General features: G+C 44.4%; 3 protein-coding genes across 3 annotated transcripts; all 3 read left to right on the top strand.

Moving 5' to 3' along the window:
* The first annotated feature begins 3,857 nt into the window (after window positions 1-3,857).
* LOC113691677 (F-box/kelch-repeat protein At3g23880-like) lies at window positions 3,858-5,057 on the top strand. Its single transcript, XM_027209934.2, has one exon. The coding sequence runs from the start codon at window positions 3,858-3,860 to the stop codon at window positions 5,055-5,057; it is 1,200 nt and encodes a 399-aa protein (XP_027065735.1).
* Window positions 5,058-6,063: 1,006 nt separating this feature from the next.
* Window positions 6,064-7,386, top strand: LOC113692948 (xyloglucan galactosyltransferase XLT2-like). Its single transcript, XM_027211548.1, has 2 exons — window positions 6,064-7,066; window positions 7,277-7,386. The coding sequence occupies exons 1-2, from the start codon at window positions 6,064-6,066 to the stop codon at window positions 7,384-7,386; spliced, it is 1,113 nt and encodes a 370-aa protein (XP_027067349.1).
* A 3,147-nt stretch (window positions 7,387-10,533) lies between these two features.
* Window positions 10,534-15,807, top strand: LOC140008628 (uncharacterized). The gene is made up of 2 exons (XM_072053459.1): window positions 10,534-15,195; window positions 15,316-15,807. The coding sequence occupies exons 1-2, from the start codon at window positions 10,534-10,536 to the stop codon at window positions 15,805-15,807; spliced, it is 5,154 nt and encodes a 1,717-aa protein (XP_071909560.1).
* The last annotated feature ends 1,069 nt before the right edge of the window (window positions 15,808-16,876 follow it).

Here is a 16,876-nt window from a genome sequence, read left to right as displayed (position 1 = left end):
GTTCTTAAAATGCAATCACTAAAATAACTTAAAATTAAATTTAAGTTGAGATAATAATAAAATTCCTAAAATTTATACATGAAATGGAATGATAAACATAACCAAAATATCGTAATTTACCGCAAGTTTTCTTTCTACTTTTCCTATAAATAATGTACTAAAAAAATTCGATGAAAATTGGACATGAAATAGAGCACAATCGGTTTATGAAATATTTGCCATATTCAATTTATATTTTTTCTATTTATATTTTGTCTTTATTTCTATTTGCAACAATATTTCTGGGAGCATTTCTTACCCAATCTCTGTATCTTATGCATTCATTTATTTAAATTTCTCTTCAACATCAGTCCAAGCAAAAAAACCAAGTTGGACTGTTTGGAATTTGCATTAGTTAAAAAAACAAAAAAAACAACCCACGGGACTGTCTTTTTCCTTGTATTCCCCCAACAAAGCAAGAAGGATACAAACTAAAATTTTAAAAAAAAACTAATGGAAGAAAACAATAATAGTTATAAAATGAAATTGCCCATAGCATAGGTGTCTTTATTATATTATATTTTGCTAAATTCAAAATGAACCAAAAAATAGAAAAAAGGGAATTACATGCAACAAATTTTAGCCCAATTAAAACAAAGAACAACCATAAATTATCCAAAAATCAAAGATATACGTAGTTTAGTATTGCATTTGAGTGTATTTACATGACAAAAAATAGACAAAAAAAGGACAAATTCATGAAAAAAAATAAAATAAAAAAAAGAAAAAATTGATTACTAGATTAGTACTTCTTTGGATTTCCTTCAAAATTTACTTGCGAATCTCAACTCTGCAACTGAGCCGAAGAAATCATGCAAAAATAGTACAAACTAGATCAATATTCAATTCACGGCTGAAATGCCAAAATGAGAAGAGGAAAAAGAAACAGAACAGAGGAGAATGACTGAATGAGCCGCCGACACCAAGGAATTGAAGCCAACAAAGGAATAAGAGGCTGACGTGTTTTAGACTTTTAGTGCTAGTGTATTTTCAATTTTTTACTTAATAAATTAAGTAGATGTCCACAGACAACAAACTAGCCTGTGGCTTAATGGTAAAGAACCCTCCTTGCAATCCTATGAACCCATGTTCGATTCTTATCAGCCACAATTCCGAAACTAATTTTGCAATGTTCACAAAAGTTTCAAAAACTGCCGGTTTACGGTTCAAGCGATTTTTCACGGTTCGTCCGGGTCAACCGGTTTCTAACGGTTTTCTATTAATCTCCGGCTTTAGCTCCAGACCGGACCGGTGGCATGTCCGGTTCGCGGTCCAACCGGTTGAACCGGCCGGTCCGGTCCGGTTCTGAAAACATTGCTTTTGACTCGTAACTCTTGGATAGAGTAGTCGAGTAAGACTGCAGATTCGATGCTGTTTGTTGACAATGTGGCCTTTATATCTTAGCAGCCAGGGCACATTCCATGCTATCAAGTGTAAAGAAAGTCCATGCTTCGGAGTTAAGGAAATTAGGCCTGACTTTAAAAGTCAATATTTAAGCCAAAAAAAAAACCAGGGAAACCCCACCAAAAAAAAAAAAGGGAAAAGAGTTCAGATTACTTGCTAGGCTTTTCACCTATCTATTACATTTCGATGTAAAAAATGGTACGAAAGCTTAGCAAGTAATCTGAACTTTTTTACATCTCGATTACAAAGTCATACAATTTATTTATGATGAATTACAGGATGTTAATTAATTAATGAACTTGTTCCTGGTCCCAAATCTAACACGTCTTCCCTTAATCTGTTTTTGACTTTTAACCTTATTAGACATGTCATATTTTGCTAAACTTCTTCTATTCTCAACAAATGTGATTCTACGAACTTAGCCAGGAATCCTAGCTAGGACAAGCAAAAATAATTTTATTGTAGTCCTCTTCCACTCGAATCTACAAGTTTGGATCACGAATATTGTGTAGTAGATGTGTGATTTTGTGCACCATCCTCACAGGAAATATCTGCCCTCGTAACAAATTGAAAAGACAGTTTCTGGTTCTTTACGTTGAATATTTGATATTCTTATCAAATAATGCACGCTACGGAACTTATGTCTTACGAGTAAGTATAATAGACAACATATCACTCTCTATGGATATTTTATAAGGAAAAAAAAACAAAATCACCTTTAAAAATTTTCCCATTTTTAGTTTTTTGTTTTTGGGTAAGCTTCTCGAATTTACATCTATCATATCAATCTAGTCCAAATCTATGAGAGAAAGGCATAGTGAGAACATTCACAAAGAAAATAGAGGTAATCAAGACTAATTGAATCCTATTGTTTGTGATCTGGGAAGAAGGAATCAGCGACATTTTCCACCTTTCAGGGCAGACTACAGTGCAGTCATTGGTGCTTATTGTTTAGGCGGTTTACACAGAATAGGCGCAGACATGCAGCCCATTTGATCCCATGATATATATATATATATATATATATATATATATATATATATATATATATATATCTTCAACTGACGTCATTGCTTTCCATGGATTCAATTCATTATTTCGACATAAAGGATGAAAGAAAAAGCAGAACCAAGAGCTCACAATTCAAAAGTCTCTTTACAGCTGAAGAATCAACTTGTTTTTGGGTCAATGACGAAACAAACAACAAAACTCTACTACTGCAACTTATTCAGCCTCTAACTAATATAGAGCCATTATAAAGATAGGATTGAGTGGTTAGTGGAATCCATTGGCGTTACATGCAAACATATATATGTATATCCTGCATGTGTACGTAACGTTTTGCTTGATTTTGAACGTAAAATTGAGCAATGTTAATCCCAATCATAGGATGGTAATTCGATAATGGAAGTATGGGACATGCATGCACACTTAAAATACTTGGTATAGAGGAGCTATCGTGCTATCGATAATAGCATTGTTGGACTAATCAAAATCTCATTTCTACCTAGACTCCTTTATTTTTGTCTCTTCAAAAATAATTCATTTAGATATTTCAAATATGGGCATTGAGATTCTGGAATTTTCTTGGAAGATAGTTTATTTTTACGGGACTAAAATAGTTAGTTCTGACTAATTCTCATAATTCTGAATCATCATAAAACATCAATCATGCATTATTCATGGTACCAACCAGTATTATTAATCCTGTTGTATGATCAACCCAAAAAAGGTCTTTTCGTGGTCCTTTCATCTCCCAGTTTGTGCATCCAGCTGACGGACCCGACGATGGCCTCTGAGTTCTGAGCCCATGTCGGCCTAGACAATTTGAATCCATAAACTTTAGGCAAAGAACGACCCAAATCTCAATCGAGACCAAATCTCACTTCAGCCCATCAATGTGTCTCTTCGTTTGAAGTGTGTAGTTTGTGCTTTTTTTTTTTTTGGTAATAAGTTTGTACTTTATGTGCCTGTTCCGTGAGATGCTCAGAAATTTCTCTATCCATTTGAGTCACAGAATGGCTCTTTTTATAACATAGACTGAATTGCCTCAAAAAAAAAAAAAAAAAACTTAGACTAAATTTTCTTTATAAATGAAATTAAAAATTTTACTAGATATTGTGAATACAAAATTCACTGCAGTTGGCTGGCTAGCTTAGCTCCAATTATCAATAGGACAAAAACAAAATGAAAAATGAAAAAAAGAAGAACCAATGGAAAAACTCTTTTTTTTTTGTCCTTTTACCTTATCTCGATAACTTTGTCATTAAAACAATAAAGTATTGCAAAAGGCATCAATTTGTTGTTGGATTAGGTACTTCAATAGTCAAAAGTAGAATTGGCAGATCAAAAGAACTCAATCCTCAGCAAAGTCATACAAAGCGAACTGAGAAGCTAAATCTGATCCACAAAATATGAGCAACCAGGCACAATTCTTGAATCTACCAGCACACGTTGTCTCTGATATTTTGTCCAGATTACCACCCAAGACTATCATCCAATGCAAATCTGTTTGCAAATCATGGCTGAGTCTGCTATCTGAATCTGAATTCACTAATTTACACCTGCTAAGATCTCCTCCCTGCCTGATCATAAACAACCTCGATTACCATCCTTCAGATTTGAATTGCTTCAGTTTAGTTGAATTCGAAGATCAGCCTGATCACCATGATTTTCAATATGTTGCAGGAACAAAAATCAAGGCCCCAGAAGGGTGTGTCGTGGAAAATGGTGCGACTGCTACCATGGTTGGCTCCATCAATGGCTTAATCTGCTTGAACGAATTCGATCATAAACATGATGCTGTCTACTTGTGGAATCCAATCATACGAGAATCCATCACTCTTCCGATGCCAGAGGGGGTAAGATCATATCCAAATATAGTAAGTTATGGATTCGGATCAAGCTCTGAAACTAGAAAATACAAGGTGGTTCGGATTTTCCAAGAGCGAGAGAAGAATACACGACGGGTATTAAAGTCCAATTGCGATGTTTATACAGTAGGGGAAGAAACAGAATCTTGGAGGAGGATTGGGCATGCCCCTTTCCTTTATAATAGTTGTCGCACTCATGGTGTTTTCCTGAATGGTAATCTTCATTGGCTGATTGGTGATCAAGCTGGCTCTGAATTGATATCCTGCTTTGATCTTGAAACAGAGTTGTTTTCACCTTTCCCTGCTCCTCCAGAACTGAGCAAAGATTTCAATTTAGCTAGCTTGGGACTTTTTGGTGGCTGTCTGAGCTTGTGTGATAACACTTCTGATTATGAGATCGTCATTTGGGTGATGAAAGAATACGGAATCACCAAGCTCTGGACTAAAGATATTGTCATAGACAAGGAGCCTGCTGATCTTGTCGGGCCATCTTTTGAAGTTGTTCGAGTTTTTAAAGTTTTTGAAGATGGGAATATCTTGCTTTTGTGGAGGGATGACATTTTACTTTCTTATGATTCTCAGAGGCAAATCTTGCATCAGTCTGGCGTTCATAAACTCATCAAGAAAATTGATGATCAGATGAATGAAGATGGCTACCCTTGCATAGAAATAATGGAATACGTTCCAACCTTTCTTTCCCTCAAGAGTTTTGGGATCCAGATGATGGAAAGCATAAACTAGAATCTTGGTACAGATGTTGGCTCAACTTTTGGAAGTTTCTCTTTCATTGGGATATTGTAAAAAAATGTTTCACTAGCGTACATCTTGTAGTACTGCATCATTTATTGGGCAGAAACAATGATAAATGCTAGTGCAATTTATGCCCTGGTAGTGCAATAATAATAAAGAGAAGAAGAAGAAGTAGAACTTCCTTTTGATATCTCAAATATGGCATTAATTGTCATCCTTGATTTTTGTTGGAAAATAATTATTTGCAGCTCCCTAATTTCTTGGACATTGTTGATTGCAACTTGTATTACAATATCGAATAATTAGTTCTGACTAATTCTCAGAATCATAAGCCATCGTGAAGACAACCAATGCTTTACTTTATAGCATCATGTGCTATTAATCTTTTTTGTACTTCTTAGTTGCCATTATATAGTATAGTTATTGTGGCTGGTTAATGGCTTAAGCCATCCGAGGGACTCGATATACTTCAAAATTTGGCCATAGATGCTGTACTATTTCTGCAAATTCTGATTCAACAGGCTGGCAAGTGGCAACTTCAAGTTACACGACTTAAAAAAGTACTCTAATTTACTTACCGAAGAATACGATGAAAGCCCCACGTGAGTTTTGAGCCAATCTCGGCCAAATGCAGTGGTGTTTTACACTCTTTGAATCCAAATATTTTAGGCCGAGGTCAACACAAAACTCATGACTCGTGCCTATCTGACCCATCAATTTGTCTCCAGGGTTGAATTCCCCAAGAAGCTGCAACTTTTTTTTCTTCTTCTTCTTTTAACAATGCCAAGAATTTGAAATTGAATTGCATTCATAGATGAACTCCCAAGAAGTTGAAACACTTCAATTTTTTTTTAAAAAAATTTTTGTAGTGAGTTAGCACTTAATATTACGTTTTTGTTGCTCTTTTTAGGGAAGAAGATGCCTCCTTTCTTTGCAGTAATATTCTAGCAAAGATCAACCTTTTGTGATTCGAAAGTGAAGATGAACTGGACGACCGATGTATCATCCATCCATATCATTTAAAAAAAAAAAAAAAAAACGCAAGCTACAAATCTTGAGCCTCATTGCTCCTCCTCCTGATCAGCATCCTGGTGTTGTTGACCAAGCACAATGTAAATACGGGAGGGTTTACGTATACGACGACCTTCCTCCAATTTTCAACAAGAAACTGCTGGAAAACTGCATTATAGACTCTCGTAAATCCCAATGTGAGGCGCTGTCAGACGGTGGATTTGGGCCGGAAGCCACCACCGCTCTCGCCGGCATTGTCCCGCCTGAGCTTGCTCGTGCTTGGTACCGGACCCACATGTTCGCGAGCGAACTTATATTTCACAATCGAATTCTCAACTACAAGTGTAGAACCATGGAGCCGGAATCCGCTAAGGCATTCTACATCCCATTTTATGCTGGACTAGCGGCCTCCAACATTTTATTCAGTGGCTACACTGCCAAAGAACGAGATGCACCCTTCTACACTTTCCTCGAATGGATCAAGAACCAGCATTATTGGAAGAGATCCAACGGTTCTGATCATTTCCTTGCTGTGGGTCGAACTTCATGGGACTTGAAACGGGTCCGTGATGATCAAGCCTGGGGGACAAGCTTCCTCCTCATGCCCTTGATGAGAAAAATGTTCAGCTTCACAATAGAAAGAAGCCTAGGGGATCCAATGGAAGTTACTGTACCCTATCCTACCGGATTTCATCCCCGGACCGTGACCGAAATTAAGCAATGGCAGGAATTTGTGCGAGGTAGAAAACGGACGAACCTCTTCACGTTTGTAGGGGGAAAGCGTGGATATATAAAGAACGACTTCAGGGCTTTGCTGCTGGATCACTGTTACAACGAATCTGATTCGTGCAAAGCTATAGATTTTGCCAAGACAGCTTGCTTGGACAGCTCCTCAGCGGTTCTGGAAATATTTCTGAGCTCAGACTTCTGTTTGCAGCCCAGAGGTGACTCGCATACGAGGAGGTCCACGTTTGATTGTATGCAGGCAGGTTCGATACCAGTTTTTTCTGGAAAGAAACGATTGTGGGTCAGTACGAGTTGTTTATGTCCAGTGAATTGGAGTCTTTCTCGGTTTTTATACACAGGAATCGGGTAAGGAATGGGACTTCGATAAGGAAAGTATTGGAGGGATATAGTGGAGAAGCTATCAAGAGGATGAGGAACACGGTAATTAACATGATTCCAAGGATTTCGTACAGCTTTTGGAGGAAGAACTGGCAATCTTAAAGATGCGTTTGATATAGCTGTGGAGGAAATGCTAAGAAGAATAGTTTCAAATAAGCCAAGCCTTAAGGGACCATCATCATGAGTCACACAATCAATTTTGATATACCTACATCTCAAAGGTTGTTACTGGCTGTGAAGATGACAAAGAGTAGGGGAAAGTTTTTCCCTTTTTTTTTTGTGGGGGACGGGGGTGTGGGTGGGCTGGCGGTGTTCTCCAAAATATATACTTGATTGAATGGTGATTAACTTGTTCAATTGCTTTTCTGAGTTTAACCTGTAACTATAGCCAATTTAAGGAAAGAATTCCTTGAATCTACCATACCACGTTATCCAGATTACTATAACCAAGAGTTTCATCCAGTGCAAATGCGCTTATGATCAGATGAATGGAGTTGGCTATGTCGAAGAAAGCTACCCTTGCATAGGAGTATTGGAATATGCCCTCAAGCTTTCTTTCTCTCAGAACTTTGGGATCGAGATTGTTAAATGAATAAAGTAGAATTGGTATGCTCGCTCAAGTACTATTTGAAGTTTCTTTTTTCTTTGTGATATTTTTTAAAAATATTTTACCGATATATCTTATAGCACTACTTGTTATATTGACGGGCACAAACAATGGCAAGTATTAGCTCATGTTATGCCCAAACTTTGCTCTTTGTACGAGTATGACGCGCCTGAATTTGTGTCTAACTAATGATGATATTCATTTTACTCGGGTTCTCTGAATAGTCAACTTCTTGCAAGCCTTTACATTTGTTTTCAAGTGGTTAGCCTACTAGAATTTTGTAAAGTCTCAAGAAGAGAATACTCTTAAGACACTCTAGTAGTAGTGTTATATCACAGGACGATGTAACGAGCTTGGAAGTCTACAAAGACTACCTAAGCATGTGCGATAATAGTTTGGATTTTGAAGTTTCTATTTGGATAATGAAGGATTCTGGTATCAAGAATTCGTGGAGTAAAGAAATTGTCATCGACAAGAGCCATATAGATCGAGTTGGTTGCTACGTATGAAGTAGTGCACATGGTCAAAATTTTCAAGGATGGATAAATCTGGTTGATGTGGGATGACTTTTATTTCCGTAAAAACAATAATCGGACAAAAACATTGAAAGATGTTGACATTATGTTAGATTCATGAATAAAAAATTATATTCTATATTGATTCAGGAGATGAAGAAAGAGCGATTAATATGTACCTAAAAATTTAATACCTAATAATTTAAGATTTTATGTCAGAGTTGAGTGTTTGACTTATATATTAAATTTTTTGATAAACTTTTTCGAGATGTTTCTCCTTTAACACACTAATGCACTCCTTGGGGTTGAAAATTCCAGCTTCGAAGTAATGGACTGTGTTCCAAGCTTTTTCCCGCTAAGGGAGCTTGGATCGGAGATGGTAAAAGATACATTCCAGAACATAAGGGTCTCGTCCTGGATTGCTTCTTATATGCTTGACTTGGTTGCATTATGATCCTTCCTTTATAAATAATTTATTTGATGCATATTCCACCCTCTTGTCCTCCTTAATTAAATATCACAGGAATTGTATCATTTTGTGGTTTCCCAAAGCCACCAAAAAATTTCAAACCTGTTTACTAAATGTAATCTTAAATTTTGATATATTTATGCTAAAGTAGTATCTGAAGCATAAATTTTATAGTATATGAAAGTAGCTAGCTACTTATTTCTCTAAATACAAATTATTGGCCTTTTGAAGGCTCTTCAAACATGATCCACCTCAAAGTTCAAACCCTGCAACATACGAGTCAACAAAGTTGATTAAATTAGAATGCTGAAATTAAAATGAAAATTTGCTAAGATAAAATCCTTACAGTTCATAGTCTATGTTGACTTTTCCAGCATTTGGATCGGCAATGAGAGCAAATGCTTCTTGAGAGAGATCAAAGGTTGCTCGACAACCCGGAGGACAGTAATCAATTATTTGAACCACAACACTACCCCTACAAGGTTGTGCGATCCCTTCGCTATTAGTTCCAGTGCAAGTAACTCTATAGTTTCTTCCACAAGCTGCCCCGTTATCCCATATTACGTTACTCGCAGCAGCTATCAACGGCAACGTCCCATTGACTCGGACGCCAATGCAAGCATTTGCTGGTTTATGAAGAGAGGAGATTTCACATATGTGAGATGGGTTTTCAGGTTAAAGTCATGCATGCTTCAAGCTTGCAGCTTTCACAGGCTGCAGATTTCATGAAAGTTGTCTTGCATGCTTATAGGCTGGTTACATTTCTAATTTTATTTTATATCTTTAAGCATTTTTAAAAATCATCCACAATTTTTCCCTTCAGTTGTAACATTAAAAGTTCCTTATTGAAAACACGAAGTTTTGTTTCTTTTCATTTCTTGGAAACATGCAGGAAATAATTTCATTAACCCCTTTCTAAGCTAGGGTTTTTAGTCAACTGTGGAAAAGGGTGTTAATTTATCGTGTTTCATACATGCCAATATAAGCACATAAACATATGGATCGATATCTATGTGATCGTTTGTGTATCACATCTAATCAATAGTATATCTTCCAAAGTGTTAAATTCCCATATAGAAAATGAAAATGAGAAAAGATGTTGCTGAGGGTGCTCACCTCGGCCACCCCGCGTGTCCGAGGTGAAGTCACCTCGTCCCTCTTCGGAGTCCATCCGTCTTGAGCATCGTCCCGGACCTCGGCCGGATCCGTAGTCAACCGTGTAGGTGACCTCGGCACCTCCACCTCAGCTGCACGCTGATGATGTCAAACCGCCTGACATCACCCAGGACCAGTGCTTTATCTGAAAAGCACTGGAGGCACTTAATGGCACCTGCACAATACTCCCCGCCGTCATGCTCAGGCAGCTACAGTGTCAGAGTCAGACCTCCTGACACGGGACAGAGCCGTAATGACCAGAGGGTGGGTCCCACCAGCATAAGCCCCCCCGCTCTGTCCTCTACTCTCCCTCTATAAATACCCCAGACACACTCCCAACAAGTAAGCCTACACTGTTCATTAATTCATATTCTCATTATTCTCGTTCTCATACTAACTTGATCGTCGGAGTGATCCCAGGGGAGAAGCCCCGCCACTCACTTCGGACACCGAGGTTCACTTCGGACACAGGAGTTCACCTCATTTCATCTCAGAGAGGACTGATCCAGGTCGGTCTAGTTACCAACCCAAAAATCACCTCTTCAATTGGCGCCGTCTGTGGGAAACGAGACTACTATTACTAAAATGAGATCCACGCGCTCCAGAAGTGGTCGAGTTCCCTCAACTGGGGCTGGGCAGATCTCGGGAGCCCAGCAAGATCGCATTTCTGAAGAGCAAGGGTCCCCGAGGACCCAGCCTAACAACGAGGAGGCCATCACCAAGATGGCCGAGTTCGTATCACACAACCCTACCATTTTTGAGGAGCTAGGAAGGTACCTCAAAAGACAGGGGAAAGAAAAGGCCGAGTCTTCCAAGAGGAGGCCGACGAGGTCCCCTGAGGCACCTTCAGGTGAAGACTCCGATGAGGGGCGTCTCTCTCGGAGTACCTCCGGGCGTGCCTCCTCCAAGGCGACCTCTAAAATTGCCTCCATCTCCCGAGCGTTTTCTCGAGGACTTCTAGGGAAACGGTCCGAGGACCCACCTCGGCGCCCCGGGAGCCTAGCTTCGGACTACATGAGGGCTCCGCCCTTTACGGATGACATCAATGGGGAAAGGGTGCCCCCGAACTTCAAGCTTCCAAACTTGCACACCTACGACGGCCGAGGTGACCCCGAGGATCACCTCCGCGCCTTCATCTCCGCATTCCGACTCTACTGCGTCCCCGACGCCGTGATTTGTCGGGCTTTCCCCATTTTCCTACATGGGACTGCCCGGAAGTGGTTCTGGAGTTTGGAACCGGGGAGCATTTCCTCCCTGGATGAGCTGATAGACCGGTTCATCCACCGCTTCGTGTCGTCTCGACCAATCACGAAGACTTCAGCTTATCTCTTGAACCTTCAACAGGGTCAGGGCGAGTCCCTTCGCTCGTATGCTCAAAGGTTCAACGAGGAGAATGTGCAAATACCTGATCAGAATGAGCAGGTAACTCTCGCGGCCTTTACCAACGGGTTGGTGGCCGGACTCTTCAACACCGAAATCCATCGGGATTACCCCCGTACACTTCACGAACTCTGGGAAAGAGTGGACCAGGGAATCCGAAGTGAAGATGTTAATCGCATGAAGCGAGAAGCCCAAGCCTCTCGTACGGGACAAGATACCCGGAGAAGGAAAGACATCGGCCGAGGTGAGCCCGGCCCAAGTGGCACTTCAAACCCACCCCGGGACCGCCGGAGTGTTTTCGACCGGATCGTGAAAGGAAGATCATCCACCTCGGACGCTGAGTTGACACCGCTCAATTCCAGCCGATCTCATGTCTTGGCTGTGATGAGGCAGAACCACCTCGGCCGAACACCTCCTGAGATCCCTGGAAGAAGAGATAGGAGGAACTCCAGCCTCTACTGTGCCTACCATCGAGATGTTGGGCACGAGACCGAAGATTGCAACGATCTGAAGCGAGACATCGAAAACCTGATTCGACAGGGACACTTGAAACAATTTGTCCGCAAAGATGGAGGCTTCGGCCGAAGTGCCTCCCACCGGGAGAGCCGAGATCCTCGTCGAGAAGACAGGCGGGACGCCAAACTCAACTGCCGAGGTCCTGAGGACCATAAGGGGGACCAAAGGCCTCCACGCGACGGATCACCAGGCTACGGCCCAAACATTGCCGGGGTGATCAACACCATCTCAGGTGGCCCCACGGGAGGAGACAGCCAGAGCTCCCGAAAGCAGACCTACCGCCAAGCCGGCATGGATGTGGCCGAGCCGAGCTCGAGGCTGTCCGAGGTGATAACCTATGGTCCCCGCGACCCCGTCCCCGCTGCCTCCAGCAATCACGAGACCCTCGTGATTGAGGTCCTCACAAACAATTATATAGTCAAAAAGGTCTACGTTGACCCCGGAAGCTCGGTAGACGTCCTGTACTACCGAACTTTCGAGAATTTGAAGTTGACCCGGGAGCAACTCACTCCGGTCAGAACTCCCCTTGTCGGCTTCGGGGGACACGTCGTCCACCCGGAAGGCATGGTGAATTTAATGGTGACTATCGGGCGTCATCCCCGTTGCCGAACTGTGCCTGTCAGCTTTGCGGTGGTCAAAGCGGACTCTCCTTACAATATGCTGATAGGCCGGCCCACGCTCAATGCCTTGAGAGCCGTATATTCTACCTACCACCTGAGTTTCAAGTTTCCAACGCCAGAAGGTGTGGCCGAGGTGAGCAGCGACGTGGGCGCCACCCGAGAATGCTACCTCGCCACCATCCAAGCCGCAGTCGGACCTCAGCCCCCGCCGAGGTCAGAAGAAAAGAGGCCGGCTGTCCTCTCCATAAACTGCATCGACCCTCATAAGGCAGGAGAGCCCAGCAGGCTTGAGCCCGGGGATGAAGTGGAACAAGTGGTCTTGGATGAAGCCAAGCCTGACCAAGTGGTCCAAGTAGGGGCCGGACTCCCTTCACCCCTGAAAGAAGAAGTGATCTCCCTGATCAAGGACCACCGAGACATCTTTGCGTGGTCCGCAGATGAAGTGGTCGGAGTGCCACCCGAGCTTATGACTCACCAACTTAACGTTAACCCACAGGCCCGACCTGTGCGGCAGAAGCGAAGGCACTTCGGCCCCGAACGCAGCAAGGCCATATCGGACGAGGTCGACAAGCTCTTGCCGGCCAAGATGATCCACGAATTCCAATATCCGACCTGGCTGTCCAACACAGTCATGGTCAAAAAGGACACCGGCGGATGGAGAATGTGTGTAGATTTCACCGACCTCAACAAGGCCTGCCCCAAAGATTGCTATCCCCTGCCAAGGATAGACGCCCTCGTCGACTCGGCGATGGGGTATGAAGTCCTCTGCTTCCTAGATGCCTTCAAAGGGTATCATCAAATAGAAATGAGTGAAGAGGACCAAGAGAAAACGGCATTCTACACCGACCAAGGTGTTTATTGTTACACTACCATGCCCTTCGGGCTAAAGAACGCCGGGGCGACCTACCAAAGGCTGATCAACCGACTCTTCAAGAATCAGATCGGCCGCAATGTGGAGGCCTATGTGGATGACATCCTCGTCAAAAGTCTCGCCACTTCATCCTTCCTGTCAGACTTGAGGGAAGTTTTCGGGGTCCTGCGAGACTCGAGGATGAAGCTGAATCCCAACAAGTGCGTCTTCGGCGTCACCTCGGGAAAATTCTTGGGGTATCTGGTTTCCCACCGGGGAATCGAGGCCAACCCCGACAAAATCAAGGTCATTCAGGACATGTCCCCACCTCGGAACATCCGAGAAGTCCAAAGACTGAATGGACGCCTGGCCGCGCTGAACCGCTTCTTGTCTCAATTTGCTGATAAGGCCCTACCCTTCTTTAAAGTGCTGAAGAAGTCTGATCAGTTCGCCTGGACTGAGGAGTGTCAGTCTGCCTTCGACCAGCTGAAGCAGTACTTGCACCACCTGCCCACTCTCGCTTCACCTCGGCCCGAGGAGAAACTCTATCTCTACCTCTCTGCGGCCGACGAGGCCGTCAGCGCTGTGCTCATCCGAGATGAGGGCACCCAAGTGCCAGTTTACTACGTCAGCCGAGCCCTCCGCGGGCCGGAGATTCGATACACTCAGGTGGAGAAACTCGTGCTGGGGCTAGTCCACGCAGCTCGGCGGTTGAAGCCCTACTTCTTAGCTCATCCCATCTCTGTCAGGACCGACCAGCCCATCCGGCAGATATTGGTGCGACCCGAAGCATCTGGTCGCCTCACCAAGTGGGCTGTCGAGTTGGGAGAATATGACTTAACATACGAGCCTCGCACAGCTATAAAGGCACAAGCCTTAGCCGACTTCCTCGCCGAGCTGACCTTCACGGAAGGTCCAGAGTCCGCCTCCGCCGGAGCCGAAGTGTCCACTTCATCCCCATGGACATTGTATGTGGATGGATCCTCTAATGGAGATGGCAGCGGTGCCGGACTTCTTCTGGAAGGACCTCAGGGAGAGGTGTGCTCCTACGCCCTCCGCTTTGGCTTCTCGGCCACCAATAATGAAGCCGAATATGAGGCTTTAATTGCTGGACTCCAACTGGCCCGAAGGCTCGGCGCCCAGCAAATCCACGTCCGCAGTGACTCCCAACTTGTTGTGCGCCAAGTTCTCGGTGAGTATGAGGCCAAGGATGAGACCATGCAACGATACCTCTCCAAGGTTCACCAGCTCACCGCGTACTTCGAGTCATTCGAAATCCAGAGAATCCCCCGGTCCCAGAATAAGCGAGCCGACGCCTTATCCCGGCTGGCCTCCACTTCATTCTCTGACCTCAACAAAACGGTTTTAGTTGAAGTTCTGAGTGAACCCGGATATGTGGAAGAGGTGGCCTGCCCCGTGCACTCCGAAAATACCTGGATGACCCCGCTCATCCTTTTCTTGGGTCAGGGAACACTCCCTGAAGACCGAGTCGAGGCGAGAAGAATACAACGCAAGGCGGCTCGGTACGCTCTCCGCGATGGAGAACTGTACAAACGCTCTTACCTCGGCCCATGGCTGAGGTGTGTCACTCCCGAGGCCGGACGTCACGTCCTCCACGAGATCCACGAAGGCCTGTGCGGAGCTCACGTCGGCCACAGGATGTTAGCCAAGAAGACTATGCTCCTTGGATATTTCTGGCCGTCACTTCGGCAAGACTCCCAGGACCTCATTCTCGGCTGCCCTTCCTGCCAAGTCCAGGCACCCGAGCACCACCAGCCTTCAAACTTCATGGTTCCCATCACTTCACCCTGGCCGTTTGAGCAATGGGGAACAGACATCATAGGTCCTTTCCCTAAAGCCGTCGGGGGTTATACCTTCCTGGTGACCGCGGTGGACTAGTTCACTAAGTGGGTCGAGGCCGAGCCATTTCGGACCATCTCAGGGCTAGCCATCCAAAAATTCTTTTGGAAATGCGTTATCTGCCGCTTCGGCATACCTCAGATCATCATCTCGGACAATGGGAGACAGTTTGCCGAGAACCCGTTCAAGACTTGGTGCGAGAACCTCGGCATCAAACAACATTTCACTTCGGTAGGCCACCCCCAGGCCAATGGTCAAGCAGAAAACTTCAACCGGACTCTCCTGCATGGCCTCAAAACCCGACTACACCGAGCTGGGTCATCTTGGGTGGAGGAACTCCCCAGTGTCCTGTGGTCGTATAGGACGACGCCGAGGTCAGCAACACAAGAGACCCCGTTCTCACTGACCTACGGCGCCGAAGCTGTCATCCCGGCTGAGATCCTTACCCCCAGTCCTCGGCTGGCAGCCTATGCCGCCGAGGTGAACGATGAAGAGAGGCAGCTGGACCTCGACCTTGTCGAACAACGAAGGGATCTCGCCTCAGCCCGGATAGCCTCCTACAAAAACGCACTGGCACGCTATTACAATGCCCGGGTCAAACACCTAGATTCCAGCCTGGAGATTTGGTTCTGAGAAAAAACTCAGTCAGCCGAGCTGAACCACAAGGGAAACTATGCCCGAAATGGGAAGACCCTTACCGAGTCGTGGAATCTGACCTCAAGGGGTATTGTAAACTTAGTTATCGAGACGGCTCATTAGTGCCGAGGTCTTGGCACGCAGAGAACCTTAGGTTGTATCATGCTTGAAGTTATGACTTCATTTCAGTTATTTAGTTATTTTTCAACAATATGATGCCCAGCATTCGTTATTAAAAAAATAAGGGGGACAAGCAAGGGACGAAGCGAGAAATTAAAAGGGCCGAGATGTGAAGAAATAGACTTTCATTCAACAGAAAAGAAGAGCGTTACAAAAAATACAAGGCCGAGATCCGAATGCTACTAAGCATTCTTCACCTCGGCCACCCCCCTTAAAACCTACGAGCCTAGACCCCTGCCTCGGCTCCATCCCCGGTCTTGGCTCCCTCCTGGGCAGCCTTCTCTTCGGCCTCCTTTTCGTCGGGGTGAAGTTCATCTTCATGCTCTTTGCCGATGTCCCCTCCGACTTCGTCCTCTCCGGCTTCGTCTCCTCCGGCATCCTCTCCAGCTTCTTCCTCTTCAACCTCCTCGAGCACCTCGTCGAGCTCGGACAGCCATTTGTTGAACTCGGCCTGGACCTCGGTCAGGTTCCTTCCAGCTTGGAGGCCCTCGGCCATCCGGTCGCACAACTCCTTGGAGTCCTCATTGTAGCTGGCATGGTTTTTCAGGGACTCCAAGGCTTCGGAGGAGAGGTGAGCTGCAGCTTCATCTATGGCCGATGTGAAGCCAAACATGAAGTTCGGCGTGAGTAGTTGGCCGAGATCCCTGGTGAAGGCCTCAGACCTCCGAAACGTTTCCACTGCCGAGGTTCTAGCACTGTCAAGGGCTTGCTCGTGGGACTTCTTCACCTCGTCCCCCCTCTTCTGCTCTTCCTCGAGGGCCGATCTGAGGCTGTTGATGGTAGCCACGGCCTCCTCATCCTTCACCTCGGCCTCCTTAAGCCGTCTTTCCAGCTCGGCCTTCTCAGACTCGGACACCACCAGTTTTTTCTCCAACTTGGAGATCTG

This window comes from Coffea arabica, chromosome 6c, assembly GCF_036785885.1.
Source record: "Coffea arabica cultivar ET-39 chromosome 6c, Coffea Arabica ET-39 HiFi, whole genome shotgun sequence".
Taxonomy (NCBI): Eukaryota; Viridiplantae; Streptophyta; class Magnoliopsida; order Gentianales; family Rubiaceae; genus Coffea; species Coffea arabica.
Note: the sequence above shows the minus strand (reverse complement) of the source record. Positions and strands in the feature narration are given on the sequence as shown.